Source organism: Aulonocara sp. 'chitande type north' Nkhata Bay, linkage group LG3 (assembly GCF_057382095.1).
Source record: "Aulonocara sp. 'chitande type north' Nkhata Bay isolate Kocher_YH1m ecotype deep benthic linkage group LG3, A_spYH_male_GT1.1, whole genome shotgun sequence".
Taxonomy (NCBI): domain Eukaryota; kingdom Metazoa; phylum Chordata; class Actinopteri; order Cichliformes; family Cichlidae; genus Aulonocara; species Aulonocara sp. 'chitande type north' Nkhata Bay.
The window spans coordinates 53,877,991-53,899,185 of NC_141346.1; the positions used below are offsets into that span (position 1 = coordinate 53,877,991).

The 21,195-nt window shown below is 41.8% G+C and overlaps 1 protein-coding gene across 2 annotated transcripts in view; it reads right to left on the reverse strand.

Moving 5' to 3' along the window:
- Positions 1–11,687: 11,687 nt before the first annotated feature.
- Positions 11,688–21,195, reverse strand: part of LOC147336201 (mitogen-activated protein kinase kinase kinase 11) — a 50,207-nt gene continuing 40,699 nt past the window's right edge. Inside the window, exons 10-11 of one of the 2 annotated variants that reach the window (XR_015128217.1) lie at positions 17,085–17,930; positions 11,688–16,987 (exon numbers count right to left, since the gene is read on the reverse strand). Coding sequence is in view for 1 of the 2 variants with exons in the window: in XM_086285256.1 (XP_086141382.1) it covers positions 17,344–17,930 (587 nt within the window). In the remaining variant the exon portion in view is untranslated. Of the gene's footprint in view, positions 17,931–21,195 lie in introns of both variants that reach the window. The other variant, XM_086285256.1, reaches the window with a different exon arrangement.

The following is a 21,195-nucleotide window of genomic DNA, read 5'->3' on the forward strand; positions in this document are numbered from 1 at the left end:
TCAAACCACTGCTGGTCCAGGATCAACATACCAACTGCCCGATCAAAGCATCTGAGCATTAGGAAAGAATTTAGCTAATTTAGCTAATGCTATTAAAAACTATTACTACAGTTTTATTTATATATCCCCAAATCACAACACAACAACAGCCACCTAAAGGCACTTTACATTATGAGGTAAATATCCTACGATAATATAAAAATACAAGAGTCACCTAAATTTGGTTAACAGCAAATCTTGTGTAAAACCTGTGTAAATTAATAATAAATTAATAACAAAAACACATCCTTACCATATGTTCCAGAAGACATTTTTACATAAACAAAGACTGGTCAGTTGCGATGTTATTATCATAATGATGGTGCAGGAACAGCAGCAACACAGGAATATCAGATGCACCTACTTGCTATTCAGGTGCTAATTAACCGAGTAATAAAAATAATAGGGAATAAAACTTAAACACAAATTTCATTTATTGTTGGCAACACAGAGAGACTTTTATGTGCCATGAATCCATGTTGTTTGGGTACAAAATTCAATTTAAAACATGCCAAACAGTAAATGGAGTGCTTCTTATACAGCCCTCTTCTACTCTACTGGGACACTTTTTTTGCAGAGCTATATCCAGATGGATGAATAATATTTATTTTGAAATCAGCCCTCTCATGTTGTTTTGAAGTGAGAAAATATCCACAGATAGGTTGTAAAACACGAGTTTCATTTCTGTAAAGATAGACATCTTATAGGGATTGACTAACTTCTGGAGTCAGCCTCCAGTGGCTGCAAGAGGAACTACAGTTTTTGGTACTTTCTGTGTCACCTGTAATCCTTATAACAGGTCAGGAGAAGTAATATGAAATGAAATATTGCAAAAACAGTGAGCGATAAAATAAAATACATCATCTTAGTCACATCCATGCTGTTTTTATATTAAAAGCACACAAACAAGACACAGTCAGAGGAACAACTTCAAGCCTCAGAGAATAGACCCGTCCAAGAGGCACATAAATGCAGGACAGGTCACTGGATGAGAGCCTGGTGCTGCTTGAGATTTCTTCTTGCTTGAAGGGAGTTTTTCCTTCCCACTTTTGCCACGTGCTCACTCAAAGAGGGTCATCTGATTTATGGGGCTTTCTCTTTATTATTGTAGGGTACAATAGGGTACAATATAAAGGGACTTGAGGCAACTGTTGTTGGGATTTGGCGCTATATAAATAAAATTGTTCTTCAATTGAATGAGTGGATTTGGGGGTCCTAGGGCAGAGGCCATGGCACGTCTCTCCTCACAACTTGCTTTATTTTTCTTATCTTCCGATGTTCCTTCAGGATTTACTGCTTTATTTTGGTCATTGGTTGCTCAGTTTCAAAACAGCTCCAAACCTTCATTCTCCCCCCCGCCTCACACTTTTCTGCCTGAATGAGTTTGGACAGAAATCCATAGTTTCTTCTTACTCTGATAACAACGTCATTTTTCTTTGCCAAATGTTCAGCTTTGGCTCATGGCAGTGTTCGCTGGGATAAATCCAGGAGCACTTTTGTTCAATGGCTGTCTCTCTGTGGACTCTGTGACAGCAGATGTTTGTACGTGCAGAATATTGCGAGACTTACACAACTTAGACATTCACATTATTCACACTCTCATTACACATACATATAGGATCTTGGGGGTGGGCACAATCACGGAGTCCAAATCACCATCAGGGTGTATACCTCACCCCTGACGTCGTTGCCCACCTCTCAATTTTAAATACACTTAGTCATTGAGGGCTAGCAGGAGGGACTATGCGCTTACCTGCTGCTCCTTGGCAGGTAGCTCCATGCCCTCCTGGGTTTTAATTGCACCTTAGAACACATATGCATCAACACTACAATGAGCGGGTGGAGGGAGGTTTGGAGTCTTCTCCCACCCCCGTTCTCTGCGGCCTGCTGGAGCGGGAGGGCTAGTAGGAGGAGTTGGCCGTCCGACTGCGGTCTGGGGTGTGGGGCCTCCCTGCTGCTGCGGAGTCGGGGTGGTCTGCCTCTCCCCACCGCAGGGAAAAGGGTAACACCACCTGGGTCTGGGTGCAATTCCCCCCTCCAGGGGCAAGGGTACCTAGACCCGGTTTGTAGAGTACGCTTGGGGAGTGTGATTGTGTGTACAGCGTCTCTTTATGTCTGTCTCCACGTTGGTTGAGTGTGGAGTAAGTGCATATGAGAGCATGAGGGTGGGAATGGATGTTTGTGTCTGTGTGTGCCTGTATGTCTGTGTCTATATGTCAGGTTGGGTATCAGACGCCACCTCTCTGGGGACACCTCAGGCCCTCCAAGGTTTGGAGGCCTATCTCCACCCACCACCACTTCCCCTGCCGGTGGCGGACTCCCTCAGGTGTCGGTGTGTTGGTGGTTCTTTGTGTCTGGGGGTGGGCGTCCGGGTACACACCGGCTCACTCCTTGGCGGCCGCTTGTCGGGGTCTGGGGCCTGGGGCTCGCTCGGGCCCCTTTGGAGGTGGGGTGCCCCCGGCCTCTCGGCCTGGGGCTCGGTCACTCAGGCGCAGCTGGGGGCCGGCGGAGCTCACGGACGCGTCACTGCAACTCCCCCTGACTTCTGCTCCGCGGCTGCTGGGCGAGCCCTCATCTGGGACTCTCCTCAGCTCTTACTGGAACAGTGGTGCGGCTGCCCCTCTGTTGGTCTTCCATGGTCTCTTGTGTTCTGGGGGCCTCTGGATGTCTGGAGTTTTGATCTCCTCCATACCCGCTTCACACCCTGGAGGACGGGGCTGTGGCCCCCCCCACACTCCCTAGCAGATCATTACATGGAGAAACCTTTGGAATGCAAGCATGCTGATCCACACAGGTATGCACACATGGGTATTCACAGACGCGGACTAAAGCTTTCTTGGCTGCTGCCTCAAAGCACACTGTGCGCTGTCTATCTTGCGTGCTGCACAATATCGTTTATTATTTAGTAAATATTGATATCTATGACTAGCTAGTTTATTGTGATGGTGCTTTGTTTTCTCTATTATTATGTTACTCTTTGTTGTTTGCTGTCTCCTCTGTTTGTTTTTTTTGTTTGTTTGTTTTTTTTTCTCCATACAGGTGACCCAGGAGTTCTTTTTTTTTTTTTTCTCTCTCTTCCCCCCCCCTTCTCACCGTCTCTTCTCCCCTTTGGTTTTCTTTCTTTCTCTCCCCCTCTTTCTCTCATTCATTCCCCCTGTCCTATTTATTAAAAAAAAAAAAAAAAAAAAAAAAAAGACAAAGGATGAACTGAAGCTCTGCCATCACGTAATGTCGCATACTGCTGTTTCTGATGTCATTTAAAAAAAAAAAAAAAAAAAAAAAAAAAAAAAAAGAATATTGCGAGACTGCAATTGCGAACGACATGCTGCTGAATTTCCTGTTTGTTCGTGTGACTTCATTGAAATCTGTGCAGAAATCTCCTTTCTGTTGAGAGCACGTTTACTCTCTCGGTACATTTAATAGACAAGATGGCCTTCAGCTCATTTCTAAATAGTATTACTACGTAATGACTGGATTTGCTTGACATCAAGTAGCTGCTTTCATTTAAAAAATGTCCTATTGCCATAGCTACAACCGTCCATCTGTTCTTTACACATCTTGGTGAAGATGAAGGTCAGAAGATATTAATTCAGAGATACGAGCATTCAATGTATCATCAACATTTTTATAGCTGCATAAATGTACTGATATTAATAAAAGTTTTCTTCATTTGCTATGGGTGGAATGATTTAGCACAACCCCGGGCTAAATGTAACCATTCCTCTTTTGTTTGCCTCGTGTCTAATCGATTTGCGACAGATAATGAATAGTTATCGAGCTGACAGTGCTCTGATGGAGAGAGATAAAAGTGCACAAAATAATTATCATCGCTCCAGCTTCATGGAGTAATGAACATCTGAAACACTCATCTTCACTCCTTCAAGCAGCAGAATCACGTTCAATCGGCTCTTGTGGAAACATCAGGGTTTGTTTCTTTTTATTTTATTTTGCTTCACTGCCAGACCGAATAGTTTCACTTCAAAGACAGCTGAGCAGAGAGAGACAGAGAGAAGTTCATTCCCACTGTTCATTAACGCTGATAAGACATTTTCTTTTGGGGAAATAGGAGACCCTGAATAGTGGGAGACTGATTTGATTACAGAATTGAAAAATTACAACATCTGACACCCAGCTGGGGCTGGCATCTGGATGATGCTGAAAGGGATGCTTGGAGCTCTAAAGAGAAAAACAGAAAGTTAACAGTTTTATACTGAACATACAGAGGAGCTGACACAGGCACGTGACTGTTTCATGTATAATTCATATTAGAATATTTTGTTTATTTCTTTTTTATGAAGAGTTTGAATGGTTAATAGGAGGCAGAAAAAATAGAGCTGCATTATTACATTTTTGACCACACGGGGGCAACAAAACAAGAAGTGATATGAAAAAGAAAGTTTCTTTAGGACTCTATTCAGTCCTGCTTAGATGGACTCACACTTGACTCTAGAATACTTTGGACAGAGGACTTCATGCCTGACTGTGATGTGTTCGGGTCCTGTGGATCCAAAATAAGTCCAAGACATCATCGGTCCACAACCGTGCTAGACAGCTGGTATGAGATGTTTGCACGGATGCTGTGTTTGGGTTTCACCAAACGTGGTGCTGAATATTGTTCCAAAAGTCTTTGTTGCTTGCTCAGATGCAACTTTCTATATAACCGTTGAGTGTGACCTTGAATCCTCCCTTAATTATGCTCCAATAAGTCTAGGCTGTTGGACGCTCTATTTCACGCACCTTTTTTCGCTCACTATGTGTTGATACACCACTCTGCTTTTAATTTGGCTATTATTCATCTCTGGCTCACTTCCACAGCTTGTCTTTGTATTGTTTTTCTCCCCTCACATCCAAACAGTCGCAGCAGATGACTGTGCCTCCCTGAGCTTGGTTCTGCTGGAGATTTCTTCCTGTTAAGAGGGAGTTTTTTCTTCCCACAGTCACCAAAGTGCTTGATCATGGGGGGGTCATCTGATTATTGGAGGTTTCTCTGTTTTCTCTGTACAATTCTCCTATTAGGCTCTCGATCTTACAATATAAAGTGCTTTGAAACAACTGCTGTTGTGGTTTCTGTTATATAAATAAAATTAAACTGAACTGACCTGAACTGAATTGAAGAATAAATTGTATTTGAAATTTTAGACTATGATAATTAAAATGATGCAGTGGTTAACACTGGCACCTCATAGCAAGAAGGTCCTGGATTCAGATCAGTTGGCTGACATGCATAGGTAAGGTCAGAGGTCAGCAACCTGCGGCATGTGACTCACAAAACATGGGTTAGAATTAGGGTTAATGATGGTTAATGCATAAACAACATTTATTATTTTATCCTATCGTAAGTGCATCTGTCATCCGCCCGTCTGTCAGCCAATATTTTTAGATATTATTTAGCTGATGAAAAAGTCGATGTTTCCCTTGAGAGATGATGGAGAGCAGAAACCTGACTGGGGTTAAGAGGCAAATCAATATTGGACATATTAAGCAATAAATGAATGAATTAAGTCTTGATGATTATGCTGCTCAGTGTCTGCTGTAAATATGAAATTGTTTGGAAGCACAGCTCTGCTTTGCAAAGAGGCCGGAAAAAATACAGAATACATTACTGCATGTTTTTATTAAATGTTCCATTATGTTTTATTTGTGTATACATATACGTGTGTGTGTGTGTGTGTGTGTGTGTGTGTGTATAAAGAAGTGGAAAGGGATAGCAGAGCCACACCAATGCACTTTACAAACTCTCACTCACAGTGTCCATGGCAACAAGAGCCTTGGAGACTTGCGCCGGGATAGAGGAGGGTCAGCCATTGCAGAGTTTCTCTGTCATGTCCTCGCTGATGCTGATTCTACATTCTCTCTGTTTTTCAGTTGACTGACAGTCTTGATGAGAAGTGAGAGAGTCGTCATAAAGGGCGGCCCATCTCACCATGTCCATCCACCCAACCTGTCAACCACCCAATGCCGCTCCTCCCGCTCTCTTCAAACAGATTCATATTGGAGATGATGACCTCTCTCAGGAGACATCTGATATTTGAAGTTGGCAGTGTACACTTGCTGCTATGTTGAATTGGTTATAATCTCCTCACAGCCCTTTTCAATTCCTGACATTTTAACACAAACAAGGACGTATATCTGACAAAGACTTGCTGCAGTCTGTGCACATAAACACACCTGCAGCTTTGCAAATACTATTAAGAGTCCCTGAGTCCATGAACATCCCCTGACAAAATGATGAATAGCTTCGCTAGGCCCGTATTAGGCTTGACCTTCACCATCATAACCAATAAAAAAAGATTAGATTAGAGGCCATAGAGTTCTAAAAATAGTTTTACTTGAGGTCAAAAACATCAGAAACACTCTCATTATGCATATCCATTTTGTCTTTATGTCACATGGCACATCACATGCTATAAAAGGCAGAAAAAAGTGCATGATTAGCCCAAAATTTGTGTTGTTTAGGAAAACATATACACACACTAACCTGTGCTGTCCTCACCCTATTGTGACTTTGTAAAACCAGAATATTTCCTTCTGTTTCTGGGCCAGGATTGGCATTATTTTGCCCAAACCCAAGAATGGACATTTTCTAACCTGAAAGATTTTACCAGGTTTGTCCACAACTTTATTCCTCAGTGAAATATATCTGCAACTATGTGGAACCAAAGTTCATGCAGAGATTCATTGTCCACAGGGGATGAACCTGTTTGACTTTAGTGATGCTCTGACAGTAATATTTTTAAATGTAAAGCAACTTAACTTCATGTAACTTAGTAACTATCTAGGTGACAGTCAGAGCATAGGTGGTATTGAACCTCAACAATGAATGCTATGACACCAAAGGGCACCGACAACAAAAACACAATGGAGAGTTTAAATTCCACGCCGTCTGGTAGCAGAGTTGAGTCCGTGTTGTCCGTACAGCTGTCCATGGCAGTCTTCCACGTTAAAGCACCCAACTTTACAGCATTAAAAAGCACATTTACAGCCTGGATACCTGGATAAAGTATGGGGTCACGTCTGCTTTGACTGGCATGTATCCTAACACGGACAGCTGTAGCCTCAACTCTGCTAATTGACAGTTGAGGCTGGTGGTGGTTGTGTAATGACATGGGGGTTATTTTCCAAGTGAGGATTATTTACATACAGCCTACCTGAGTATTGTTCCTGACCATGTCTGGCTTATTATGACCACACTGTGCCAGCTCCTGATGGCTGCTGTCCAAAAGTCTTGTTGCCAGGAAAATAGGAAATAGGTGCAGGGATTTACTGGAATGTGTAAAAGAAATACAGTGTATATGGCAAAAACAGTACAGTACAGTTCTAATGAGGTCAATGTGTGTATTTGGATGTTTGTTTCCTGATCCAGGCGTGTTTTTACTGAATTGACTGTGTATTTGAGATTATTGCCATGCTGAAATATGAAGCTGCTGATGATCAGATGCTTTCCATATGGTCTGCATCACGGATCGAAATCTTCCTGCACTTTCCTGCATTCATAATTCCAGAATTTTCTGCGAGATCATCAACACCATGGCTGAAAAATGCAACCCCCAAACCATAGCAGAGCCTCCAACGTTTTACAGATGGCTGCACACACTTGCTGTTGTACTTCCTTTGTCCATATTGACAATTAATCACTCCATAATATCTGTTGCCAGTGATTTTCAGTGCAGTTGCTGAGTCATTTGGGATACCTTAGCCATTCCTCAAGAATAGCTTTTTGACAGTCGCCTTTCTGCCAAGACCATTTCTAATGAAGTTTTGGCAAACAGTGGATGGATAAACGGATCCGTGTCTGAGGTCCTGTGTCACATCTTTTCTAGATTTTCTTTCTTAAAGACTTGGCTTTTCGATAGCAATCATCTGCTGGAGGTTTTAAGCCTTTAACTTCTTTTTTGGCCCCCAAAAAAGTTGGGTTTCCTCAACTTTTTTGCCTCAAATCTTTCAAAGTCAACTTGTCTGCACAAAAATACAGTTTTATGCCTGTCAGACTGTTTCCTTTGTAGCATTTGTTTTTAGAGTCAACAAAAATGGTAACAAATTATGTGTTTTGGTGACAGGTTACTAGTAAATCTTTTTTTAAAGCCTAAATATAAAATTTATTTATTTAAAATCTCCAGAAAGCCAGGAGAGCTACTGTTAAAAACTGAAAACTCATTGGAAGTAAAGTATAGCAATGAAAGGTGGCGCAAAGAAGAAAAGATTCACTAGAAAATTATTTTGGTATTTTCTGTTTCTGCCTTGAACCTCGTCCTTCTGGCTAACCACGTGATTTAAATGTGACACTACAGATCTGGTTGCCATCACACACCATTACTGATCATTTAAGATTATAAGTGTGCGCGCCTGTCACCAGGTTTTTTACTATTCTTCTTTGTTCACAAAGAGCTAGAGGAAAGAAAGGTTCAAACACTCCTAAATGGCATCCAGGCAGTGAAGAGAAAGAACACCAAATATAATTGCACAAGAAAAATCACTCAAGTTCAAACATCGTCCACGATTTCACCTGGATGTCTGAACAACAATCATGTTTTTCTCTCATCAAGTTCTCTTTGTCTGTCCTTTGACATGAAAAACACCACAAACACATCACGAGTGTTACATTTTATTTGGTCTTATGTCTTTTTGAGCTTTTTTTCCTTTGTTTTTCTCCACAGGTTAAAACCCATTTTAATAGTCAAGAGAAATAAAAACATTTTCACATAACTGTATACAGAAATAATCCTCTTGTGCACAATAAAAACAGTTGATTAGGCCCAGCCCAGTGCGAGATTTCACAAAAATGCAACAAGAATGAATTTTCAAAGCCCAAGGACTGCAAAACCTCTAACTCGCAGGAGCAGAGAGTTTTGAGAGAGATGTAAAAATGACTGCCAGGGCAATGCAACAGTTGTGTTATCACATCGCCTAGGTTGTAATAAAACACACAATAGACATGGAAATTAATCCAATTACAAAAATAGCAAATAGATACAAAGGCAGAGAGGTGGTTGAGCTTGTCTGCTACCTTAAGGTACTTACAAACATTTCCTCTCCATCTAGCAGTTTTATGCACATAAAAATTCAGTATGGGTGCCCCAAGGGGACATTCGGCTGCAATTTAAGTGTAAGATTTTGCTGCAATGTACATAAGGAAAAGGAAATCGAGCTCTAACAGGCACATTTCTCAAGGCTTTTCAGTAACACAGACAAAGTACTAGGGCTTGCAGAAAAATCAGTTTCGTGCAGATTTGGCCAACTTGGTGAACGGGAACGTAACATTGATCTGTCTCATGTGAAGCACCCATACATCTTAAATACTCCAGTGAAAACCTAGAAAATGCTTTGTTCATATGAAGCAATCAATCCATCATCCTAACGTGGACTGTGTCCCTGACCATCTTGAGAATGAAATAGTTTTAATCCAGTGTGTAAAAAGATGGCCATTTATAAATATCCACATTAACCCCCCTATATAATTTTTATATATATATATATATATATATATATATATATATATATATATATATATATATATATATATATATATATATATATATATATATATATATTTTGTCAATGTCCTCAGCTGGCTGGCAGGAAACTGTCAGAATGCAAAGTCTTTTTCACAGTACTGTGAAGCTGTGAGTGGGAGAGATTTGACCACTGAGTCATGGGGATTTGTACCATCCAAACCGTTTCAAATTGCCTCTCTGGATCGTTTAGAGTTCAGCCATTTAAGCCCAACCATGAGCACTTGAAAGAGACCACCTACTGTTAAATACCCTCGAGCCTTAGTAAAAGACTTTACCGTCTTATATCTGTCTAAGGAGACGTTAATCAGGTTAAGCCTCGCCAGTTTAGTCACCTATATATCCGTTAATATTGATTTTTTTAAAAATGAAGACGTCTTTGTCACTAAACGTGTCAGTGCTCTGCTAAACCTGCAAACATCCGTGAGCAAACATCAGTTCACTGGAACCGACTCGACCCATCAGTTGATATCACCTCTAGCTAGTGCTCAACTTTAACATTCACGGTACTGCGCATCTTGAAATGATTTATGCTTAGCTGTCCTTAATGAATGCATGATGGGGAAAAGGTGACATTTAAGGGGCTTTACCTGTAGGACTACCCCCATGAATCCAGATATACAGTAAGAGATCACATGACTAAGAAAGATCCCAAAAATATCAGCAAATGTTACAGAGAAGGCCATAAATCAATTCACACTTTCTATATTTAAGAGGGGCTGTTTACTTAACCAACTCACAAGCAGCACAGAAGCATAATTTACAGGTTGCGCGGCTCCTGTCTGAGGAAGATCACGAGGTAATTGTGTGTCAATAGCAAGACGGAACAACAATCACAACCGCAGGGCTGTTGTTTGCTGTTGAGTAGAGGGAAGGCATGAGTATGTGGGCCTTGGACTTTATAACCTCATAGATAAAGTCTGTGTTTACTTTCTGCACTGAGCGGCAGCTTTCTCCAGGAGCCATCACTGAGGTCTTGAACATGAACTGGTCTTTCTTTCATTTCTCCTATTCACTGGCTTTTTGTTGTTACTGAAAAAGGGACAGCAGATGGTGACCTTGGATGCACAGGCTAAAAAGAATTAGGAATAATATTCACAGTTTCAGAGCCTGAGCGTTAGCTTACACACCGGGCGGCGCCTGTCACAGACACAGCTTTTGTTCCCGTCCCTATTGGGATGTGCCACACCAGTACAGTTGATGAAAGATCATATTTGATCATTCTGTCTCGGCCTATTAAGGCCAAACAAAGGCCCAGGCAGGTGTTTCAATTTAATATGAGCCAGATTGAGCAATAATGCGTGTCTGTCACTGACAGCTAGCTGGGGGACAACTAAACAAGGGTGAAAATCAGGCATATTTGTAACATCCACTTAATTGAACACAAACAAGCAAAAGCAGCAAAGGTAAATGGAGTGAAAGCCGCTGAAATGGCAGGCCATCTATTTTGTTGTTTCAGAGTGTGCTCTACTGACCTGCCAAGGTAAAATTTCATCAATAAAGCAAATACAACACACGTTCAGCCGTAGTTTTTTTCCATCCGGCCTTATTGAACCATTCTCCAATTTGCCTGGTAACCATGAAGGAGAGAAAACATACTTTAACCGCAGCTGCAGCAATTCTTCACTGGACTTCCTGACTTTCTTCAAGTCAAACAGTGTTCTCTGCCACTGTACGTAATCATTTCAATTCAAGCCTTCAGACTGTTAAATGAGTTTCTTTTTCATGCCAGAAAACAAAACAAAACAAAGCTCCCATATTCTCCATTTAGCTTTCTTACTTTAACTAGAACAAAGTGCATTAATAACACTCAGCATTTCCCTCACTGTCACACACTAGTTATAAAAAGACAAAAAGAAGGAACACAAGTAAAGACAATATCAGTTAATATGTCCTAAAGAGTGACCAAAAAAGAGAGTTTATTCCGCAGACTGCTTGGGTGATTTGCTTCATGCCAAAGGTTAGCATTAGCTATTAGCTACTGACGGCTAAATAGGCTGCTATTTAGTTTGTTTAACCATCTGTGTTATCAGGCTCCACCTAGCTGAGCTCACAGTCTTATCAAAATGAAGACTGAGCAGATAAAACTATTGAAAATTAAAAAGTAAAATAACTTACATTCAGAAATTAATCATTTCAGCAGCTTTTTGTTTTTTCCGAGCTGAGCAGGAGCAACAAACACAAAAAAGCACTTTTATTTCTTTTCAAACTCGAGTTTAATCACTTCTGTCATTTCTGCAATATGTTAAGGTTTGCCAGATCATTTTATCAAGTGCTTTTTAGTGGTTTTACTTTTTTACTTTATAACCTCTTGCACAATATATTTGACTATAACTAATTTAGGGATTTTCTGGTTTCCTAATTTTGCCTTAAAGATGACAAATATATTAGCACCTGGCACTATTATTTATAAAGCTATTACAGGTGTCTCGGTCTCCCTGAATAGCATTAGTCCCATGGAAGTCTTTGCATGATTACTGCTACAGCTGAATCAATGGTTTAATCAAGGTAAATCAGATAATAAGTATGCATGTAAACACATCTGCTGCTCACAAAGCAGCCAAATTAAACCTGTGAGTGCAAGTGTAACCTGAACAAACACAAAAACAGCACATTCTACTGTTCCTCTTTCACAAAGGGTTTTGTTTTCTTTTTTTAATCTGGTTAATGGCTCTGATTTTTCACCTTTAAAATTTTAAAACAACACCACCACTCACAGGTGGCCTCTTGGCTTGATGAGGGTCAGGGCCTTAGGGGTTCTCCACGGTGCCATCTCATTAGATTTCATTCATGTAATAGCCAGTTGCCATTCAATGATTAGGGGTAATGGTCTGAGCTTGAACTCTGAATGAAGATCATAGACTCTCGTCTGCTCGCTGCCACCGAGCGGCTCAAAGCAGCTCACTGGTGGCCAGATATAGGGCTCGCCTTTAGAGATTTCAGTTCCTTTCTCCCTGTCAGTTTGTACTCGGGGCAGTGATTTGCAATGACGGATGGGGCGATGCCTGAAAGCGCAGAGCATCACAATCAACTCATCAAGACTTTAGTATTGGAGTGCTGGCTGTCAGCTCCAGCAGATAAATGGCAGCTCTGGTTTCTAAATCTGACAGCCAAAACCGAGAATCGGATGTCTTTGTCCACAAAAGGCTTCCTAAAATGTGTCCCTTTTATCCCCTCAGCGAGCTGACTGTACATCTTTCAGATTACACATTATGAACTGAAGTAGGAGTATTTTGTCTATGAATAACAATCCAATTGCAGCCTAAATAATTCATTACCACAAAGGCTTCTAACCACCTCGAGAAATTACGAGCAGGAGTAAAAACATTGTGTCCCAGGTAATAATGTAATCATTTGTGTAAAGCACTGCAGTTATTGAAAATAATATTTTATGTCACTGTACACACACACACTTGATGGAGAAGGCCAAATTGTTCTTGTCACCATCGGGGCTGAGAGAAAATTAAAGTCTGGCTCCCAGAGAACGTGCAGACATGACGTGACTGGCAGGTTGAAGTGGATACTTCACACACGGACAATTTATGACAGAAATAACCTGCCAGACGTTTCAATCATCTCGATTTCCTTCATGCTTTTCTTTTTTTTATAGTGTGGGGGCTCGCAGAGCATCTGTTGACAATAACAGCTACCCAAGTGTAATTACTATCAGAAGATAGCTGTCGTGACATTGCGTGTCGACGTGAACAGACAAGGCAATAACTCGTCACTTGTCATGTCTTTAAAATGTCGGTGGGGAGGACAAGAGAGCGGAGAAAGGTGGGGAACGCTGCCGAAGGATAAACTATTTTCTATACTCATGTCCACGTCCAGGTGGTGGCAGGTGAGTTGTTCAATTGGAGAACAGGTTGACATCACGACAAGCACGCTGTCAAACACTGCTTGGGTAAACATGTCAGATTTGGAATGGTGGTGGTCTGTATGTAATCGCTTTTACTCGAGTGTTCACTGCAGTGGAACTTTGTAACCCTCCAGGTACATACCAACTACACAGTCATCTACATGACAAACTGCAGCCTCGTTAAAATCAGGCTCAAGGATTTAAAAGAAGCCTTTGTCACCTTGTCTAACAGCACTCATATCCTTCTTAACCGATTCATAATCCAATGGGTTGGTACGACTATTTTCTTTTTATTTCCTAATCAGACAATTTGACATTTACGCCCACTTTCCGCAGCAGTTGCCAGATGTGCGGAGGCGTGACAGTAGGCAGCGTTCTGAACTAGGTCTTATTTCCCTTTTTCCTTTTTTAAAATTCCTGATATGACTACCTCCATCTAATTTCAAATCGCAGAAGAGTTAAAATGTGCACTTGTGCATTTTGCCACATCTCTGTGACAGGAGGCTGTTCACTCAATCTAAAAAAATCTGCTATCAAATATAGTATAGAAGACACCCACACGTTAGCAGCTAGCACATTCAAAGAATTAAAAATGAGATCTTTACAAGCTGGCTATAGCTGGTATACACAGTAGAGGACACACGTACACGTTATTGGGCCAAAGAAGAAGACAATACACCTTTCAATTTCAAACCATAATGCCTTGGTAAAATGAGCACTCTCCTGCAAATGGACTCTGTCCTAGAACAAATGCCATCTCTTCTAGCTGCATAGAAACCTGGCTGTGACTGAACTGAACGCTCTGCTGTCAGGACAAAACTGCCCGCAAGAAAAACTTTCCAGATACGAAAGCAGTGAAGGCAGAACAAAATGAAAGGAGCAGAACTATCTCCCAAATCACCTCAGGGGTTAAGATGCAAAAAATAAAAAAAATTGAGCTTTGACAGCGAAGATGAAGTCCGGTCAGGAGCTGTAGCCAGTGGCAACAGAGAGACAAAGAAATGGAAGACAGAAAAGGCGGCTCAACCTGTCTTTGAAACTTTATGCATGTGATAGTGCGCAGCTTAAATCTACACATAAGCCGGAGCGGGGCGCAACTCGATATGCGGGGCATTTTTCTAATGTCGGGGCAAATTAATTAACCAAATATCTCAGCGCTTTGTTATGCTCCCTGCTCTTATCGAGAGGCTAATTATCACTATCAGCTTCCTCTGTACGTCAGTGGGATTATTAGGCTAATCACAAAGCTTTTCCCTTTGGAGACAAGGTTTTCACTCTTCGACAGAACAAAGCTGTTATTGTCCTCCAATGACACGGTGACAGCGATGAAGCGAATCAGCATTTGTACTTGAAATGTTAGAGTAAAGCCATCGTTAACAGGCTCAGAGTTTGTGCTAGGTAGGTGGGTCTCTCAAGTGCTTCCCCTGCACTGGTTTAGTTATGTTGAACCAGTGCTTGAGCTGACTGTCAATTTAAAAAAAGCAAAAACACACCCTCAAAAGCTGTTGTGCATTGGTAGTCTGGAGCTATTTTGTTGCTGCAATTTTCCCACAACCTGTCTCACACCACTACATTCCTCGGGATGATTTTAGAAAATAAACTAATCCCTGAGAAAGTGTGAACATGTTACATTTAGCATGTACACTTATATACCACAACATTAAAACCACCTAATACTGGGTAGTGCTTCCGATTGCTTTCAAGAGTGCATGCAGAAACATGCACGTTTGCATGCGCTGGGAAGTTAGCAGTGGATCGTTTGGGGCTGGTGGGTTGTTCAGGATTGTTGCGGTCCATTTTGCTAATGCGGGTTTTGATCCGAGTCCAAATCAGAGCCTTCGATTTTTGAGAAGAGGGTTCTTGGTCTGAAACAATGCTAAGGCAGGTGATACGTGTCAAAAAAATCCACACATTTTACAGCAGAAAATAGCAATTTAAAAATATTGTCAGTCTTATTCACTTTCCCTCTCTGAGGCTTTAATGTTGTGGCTGATAGGTGTAGAATGTAATGTAATGATAATGAACCATGAGAAAGTTATTGCTGTAGTGCATTCTGGTGTGCTGAGGCTAAAAACATGTTGCCACATCTGTACAGTGAGGTTCTCCCTGTATTCCTGTTATTTTTTTTGTTTTTGTTTTTTTACCAAAACAAAAACCATTAAATTGGAGGGACGCTGCTGTTCTCACAACGCTAAAAACATCTGCTGAGCCAGGGAATATTGGACATTGCCGATCAAGAAACTTTAGCAGACATTCTGGAGAGTTAGATGAGAACATCAGTAGCACTTTCATTTCAGTGTGGAATCCATGAAGCCAGGTAAACTAAGCAAAAACAAAATTGCTCCTGTCAAAGGTAACAAGTCCATCTAGAACTTTAAGTGTCAATCAGCATTAAATTCGACTGGAAAAGCACCAAGTTCTTCTTAAGTCATCAGCTGGTAGGTTAACAACCACTGAGTGACCAGACGTCACTGCAGAGGGATAAAACAGAAAATGCTTTTTGTGTGGCCTTCACAGATCTCTGGAATGTTTTCCTTGGACTAACTTTTCCATATTGTTCCATGTTAAGCAATCTGCTTTGCGAATGAATGATAATAAGGATGGTTTCAATCTTCACATGTAACTCTCTAGGGAGGGGGGAAAATGAAGCATCTGGCTCATATTTACTCAGACATTAAATTTTGGTACATGAAGAAACTCAGAATCATGGGTTGTGAGACTGATAACGCCTACAAATTAAGCAGACTTTTTTTGTAAAGTACTTTAAAACACTTTTAAAGTACTTTGTTGAACCTCTTATAGGTGGCGGTGATTAGACAGTATTTCTAACAAAATCTGAGAACCATATGTTCAAATACCATGTGTGATTGTGTCAGTTTGCTCTGTGTTGTTCTGTTCTGGCACTTTGAGGAGGTAAAAACAATGCATTTGCAAACAGCCTTCGTCCCAGGACTTACACAGTCACAGTGGCATTCTTTGGCATATGACGGGAATGCGGAGGGCACCCCTGTCTTGTTTCCTGTGCTGTGTCGCCTGCCAGCCTGAATGAATCTGCCAATTCCTGGCATTTCCCACAGAATGTGACTGGAATGTTATCTGCTTCCAAGTGGAATGCCTGGGTCACGGTTTCATCTCGGATTTCTTGAGCGACCTAGTATCCACTCAGAGTGCTTTCTCCCATAATGCAACACGCAGACGCAGTTTAAAAAAAAAAACAGTAAGCTTTCCTTGAACAATGAGTCTAGACATACATGCAGACGATATTTTTCTTACACTGCAATGCTAAGCTGATTTGCAAATTTAAGCCAGATTCGTAGCATCTTCCCTACACACCAGATTAACCATTCAAAGAGCCTTGAAAAGATATATATTAAAAACACTTCACGAAATAAGGCACTCCAATTTTCCATTGTCCTGAAGGCGTTCAGTCTGCAGAGAGGTAGAGGCAGATGAAGCTGTGCAAGTCGCCTTATCCACCTCTGCATTGTCACAATGCTTCAAAGGTAAGGGGAGATGAAAGCAGTTGATATGAGCAGTCTGATAGAATCTGAAGATGGGGCTAGTGATCTGTATCCTGCTCCTTCAAAGGGATAGAGAAACAGAGGAAAAAAGAGAGAGAATGAAATGGGCACCAGCTATTGGTTCACAGGCAGCTATCCCACAATTCATTGTACCACCTTTCACTGGCTTTCTGGTTTCCAAAGCAGCAGGCTGGTGTATAAATAAGACCTGTGATGATTGGTGCTCCCAAAGGGGAAAACCTCCCTTGGTAGGTTGAGTCATGAGTGTGCATGTTTTTTTTTATTTTTTATATAACATCCGAATCCTTGTTCCGAAGTAGGACATAGTAGTGGAAACGGTCCTGGACTGTGCTCCTGCAATCAAATCCAGGCTCATATCATTGAGAATAAACCCCTTGTCGGGGCAAGGCTGGATTCAGAACCTGTCGTCTTTGAGTTGCGTCGGGGACTTGAATGGCTTGAGCCCCAGTATCCTGCGGGGGTGAGCCCTCTCTTTGGTGCCATCCAGAGGCTTGTTGCAGGCCCCGCAGCCAAAGTCAATAAGGGCCGAGTCAGCTGAGTTAATGGGTGCTATACGGAACGAGGGCAGCGTGGGAGAGCCGTTGGCAGAACATGGGGCAGAACGCGATGTGGGAAAGGGAGCTGAGAAGGGGTCAAAGGGTGAGGCACCATCCGAACCACTTGACGGATCAGCCTTGAGGGCAAAGGGGTCGCAGTCAGGAGAGGGGAAAGGGTCACAGTTGGTGAAGGGGTTGGTGGGTGACGGCTGATAGCTCAGTAAGTTGCTTTCTGAGCGGTGTGGGCTGCGCCCACCACCTGAGTTTCCACCACCTGCTGAGATAAAGCTCCAAGGGTCGATGCGGGGGCGGATGGGAGATGGGCGGGGCCGAGGAATGACGCTGACCTCCAGGCGGCGTGTTTTGGGGCTCCAGAGCGCAGGGTTGGGGTGGAGAGCCTTGTCATCAAAGTCCTGTGTGTCTTGGCACAAAGGCAGGTCTAAAACTGAAAAGCACATAAAAGGAAAGAAAAACATTAACGAGGCACTGAAAGACAGTATCTGTCCGAAAAACACTGGAAACATTTCAAAACACTGTTTTTTGTCAAGTATATGTAAGGTGAATATAATGTGGTGGGGTGTGCAATTTCAACTGTTTGCAACTGGAGTACAACATTTTGACAAGGTGCTAAAAATTCCAAGTGCACAGCAAGCTGCTGGCGACGATTCGTCATTCAGAGTTCATAAGCAGTCAGTACAACACTGTGCTCATTACTGTCCCAGTGGACCCCAACCAACAACACACTTCCTTCACTGTTTGTACAAGTGCTGAACAACAAGTGAGCAGAAGTTAATGCTTGGAGGAACATTTTGTTCACTGTAGGTCTACCAGTTAAGAAACAATCAGTAGCAAGACCCACTTCAAGAAGGATTTTGACATTACCTCTGTGGATACTCAGTATCGTAGCAACCAGTGTCTCAACTGAAAAAATATTGTTGCAAATCTCTCTGAAAGCTCTGATTTTTCAGAAGAGATGGCAAAACTAAAAACCTTTTGGACCCCGTTGGACAGAGGCCCTAACTTAAGATGACCCTGCTGACATCATGAGCGTTAGTGAATTGAGGAAGTTGCCATTTCCTCATGCGGAGCTGTACTCTCCTTAATGGCTTAACCTTTTCACAAATACACAATATGAGAAAAAGGCTTCATATTCAACATATTAAACATCTTCATCATTTTGTCTTCAACTGTCTTGGTAGAAAAGTTTAATTGTTAATCTGCAAATGACTCTCAGAGTACTGCAGAACTGCCCCAGTGCGCTCTCAAACACTCCTCTCCAACCAAACTCTGCCAAACCGTGTGTGATGAAAGTGATCCAAACAGTAATATGAAATCGGTACATTACTGTTCCAAGAAGAAATGGAACAATTACCAGCACAGAATGCTGATGCAATTAGTTTAAATTAAGTATAACATAGTACAATGTAGCTCTTTGACAAAGCAGCAACAATGGCAAGCAGAGAGTGTAAATTAGTACCGACAGGAACATTAAACTCAGTATAAATCAGTCTGAATGAACATTTGCTAGTTCCAAATGTGATGTGTCTGCCAAATGGCATTATTTACATCAACAGCAACTCTCCAAGGCTGCTAAGCTATTCAGCTGACAAGAAAAGAGCAATCAAGAGTCACATGAGAGCAGGAACAAAAGTAAAGAAAAAAGCAGAGGAAGGAATCCTCTGAATTTGTCTCTTTCACATGCACATTCTCCGCCAATAACCTTGTGGCAGTGTGTCTATGCATCTGAGCCTGAGTCATTACAGCCAATAAACATAATAAGATGTTTAGCTAAAACACTCGCTGTTTAATTATGTGTGGCTTTTTAGCCGGATATAACGGGCGCACATGTTTCGGGAGATCATGGCTGTTAGCAACGGAGCAGGCGAGGCTCGTCTGCTCAGTACCTGCGGGTAGAGCTGGGGAAAAAAACCTCTCTGTGGAGAATCCAAGGCTTTGTGACTCAATCGGACCATATATAGAGTGTGAAATGTTACCCAGGGGCACTCTTAAAGCCTTCCTGAAGCCCACTCGCTCACAGAACAACCAATGCTCATGCCTCCGTCATTACAGATCTGAAGTGTGTCAATGTGTTTCTGATGCATATTAGCCTTCGGAGGGATAAAACAAAACGTGACTATACTGTAAAATTAAAACGCTGATTAAACACAAAGAATTCATTTAAACACAAACCACGACACGTTTCATAATGAAGGATACTAATGCTAACTACCGGCACTACTGGCCAAGCCTGAGAAGCGATGCTGAACTTCAGCCAAATTCCCAATCTACCCGAGCCAGTGAGGTCAAGAATAGATTAGTGGGAATTTTGAATGTGCTGCGACCTCAGCTGTGATGCCTCATGTTTCCCATTCATCTAAAGAAAACTGTCTGTCTTGGAAAGGGGTGGGCAACAAGAGAGGACTGGACGGTAGCTTTGCTTCGCAAGTATTAGCAGTGAAGGATGAAGGGCCAGCTGTTACCTGAGATATGCAAATAGGCAGAAGAAAAAGCTTTGATGTAAATGAAAAAGCTCATACAGCACTGAAGCCTCTGTTGTGCCAGAAAGATCTTGCTAAAGAAAAAATAAAAAGGCACAATAATTCTAAGGAACTGTGAGGGAACATTGTAATGCTGAGGCGGTACATTATTCAAGGCAAAGGCTGGATCAGAATTGCAGGCTGTCCTGTAGACACACTCTGAGGAATGCAGATGAATTATACAGCTAAATTAAAACAACAAACAAATTATTTTACCAATCTGGAGACGACACTGCTTTAAAAACTGCACTTTTATCAAGCAAAAATATGTACAAGATGCAATTTGCTTCCTACATGACCCATAATGAAGCTTTAACGTAAGGTCAATATGGGAGTAATCACATAATGTGTTCGGCTACTTTTCTGTTTACATGTCTAACACTTTCCCACACTGTCCATCTGATTACTGACATCATTACTCGAGTCCAATCATCTTCTCGCCTGCCTTCTTGGAACCAATCAGCCTGGTTTAAATCTGTGCTCTTGGTCATCCTCCCTTTCAGACTGTCTCCTCCCCATCTCCACCTCAGAAACCTCGGCCAGAGCTCTGCTTAAGCCTCAGTCTTCATCTTCACCACCATCAGTGTCTAGACTCCGGGGGGTCCTGTCCTAAATCCTATCACTCCTGGGATTCTATTCTGCCATGATGGGTCATCGGAGTCTAATTGCCAAATAATTAATTTCTCTCTCCCAATAAATTACGTTCAGTTCTTCCAAGTTATCTCTTCTTATTGAAAAGCAACTTAAAGAAGACCAATTATGCTTTTCTGTATTTTCTGAATATGTATAACATTATGACTAGGGATGGGTACCGATTTCACGGTAGTAATCAGACCGAAAAGCTTTATTTATGCTTTATTTCTGTGCTTTTTTTTCCCTGAGATGTCATACACTTTGGATTCTAGCCAATCATTTTACCTTTCCGAGGATAGTAGGCGGGCCCAGGTACGTACGTTCTTTTAGAGCAGAGCTACAGATTAAAAATGCCCAAGGCGAAGCGATCAATGTCTGGCTGTACTTCACAGCAAAAGATGCAAACTCAGCAGCCTGCAACAAGTGCTTTAAGGTGATACTGTGCAAAGGAGGTAACTCCTCGAATCTGATGAAACACCTGGCGACGCATAGCGTTTCTTTAAAAGCCGAGAAATGCACCGCATTTGATAGCTTGCTGCA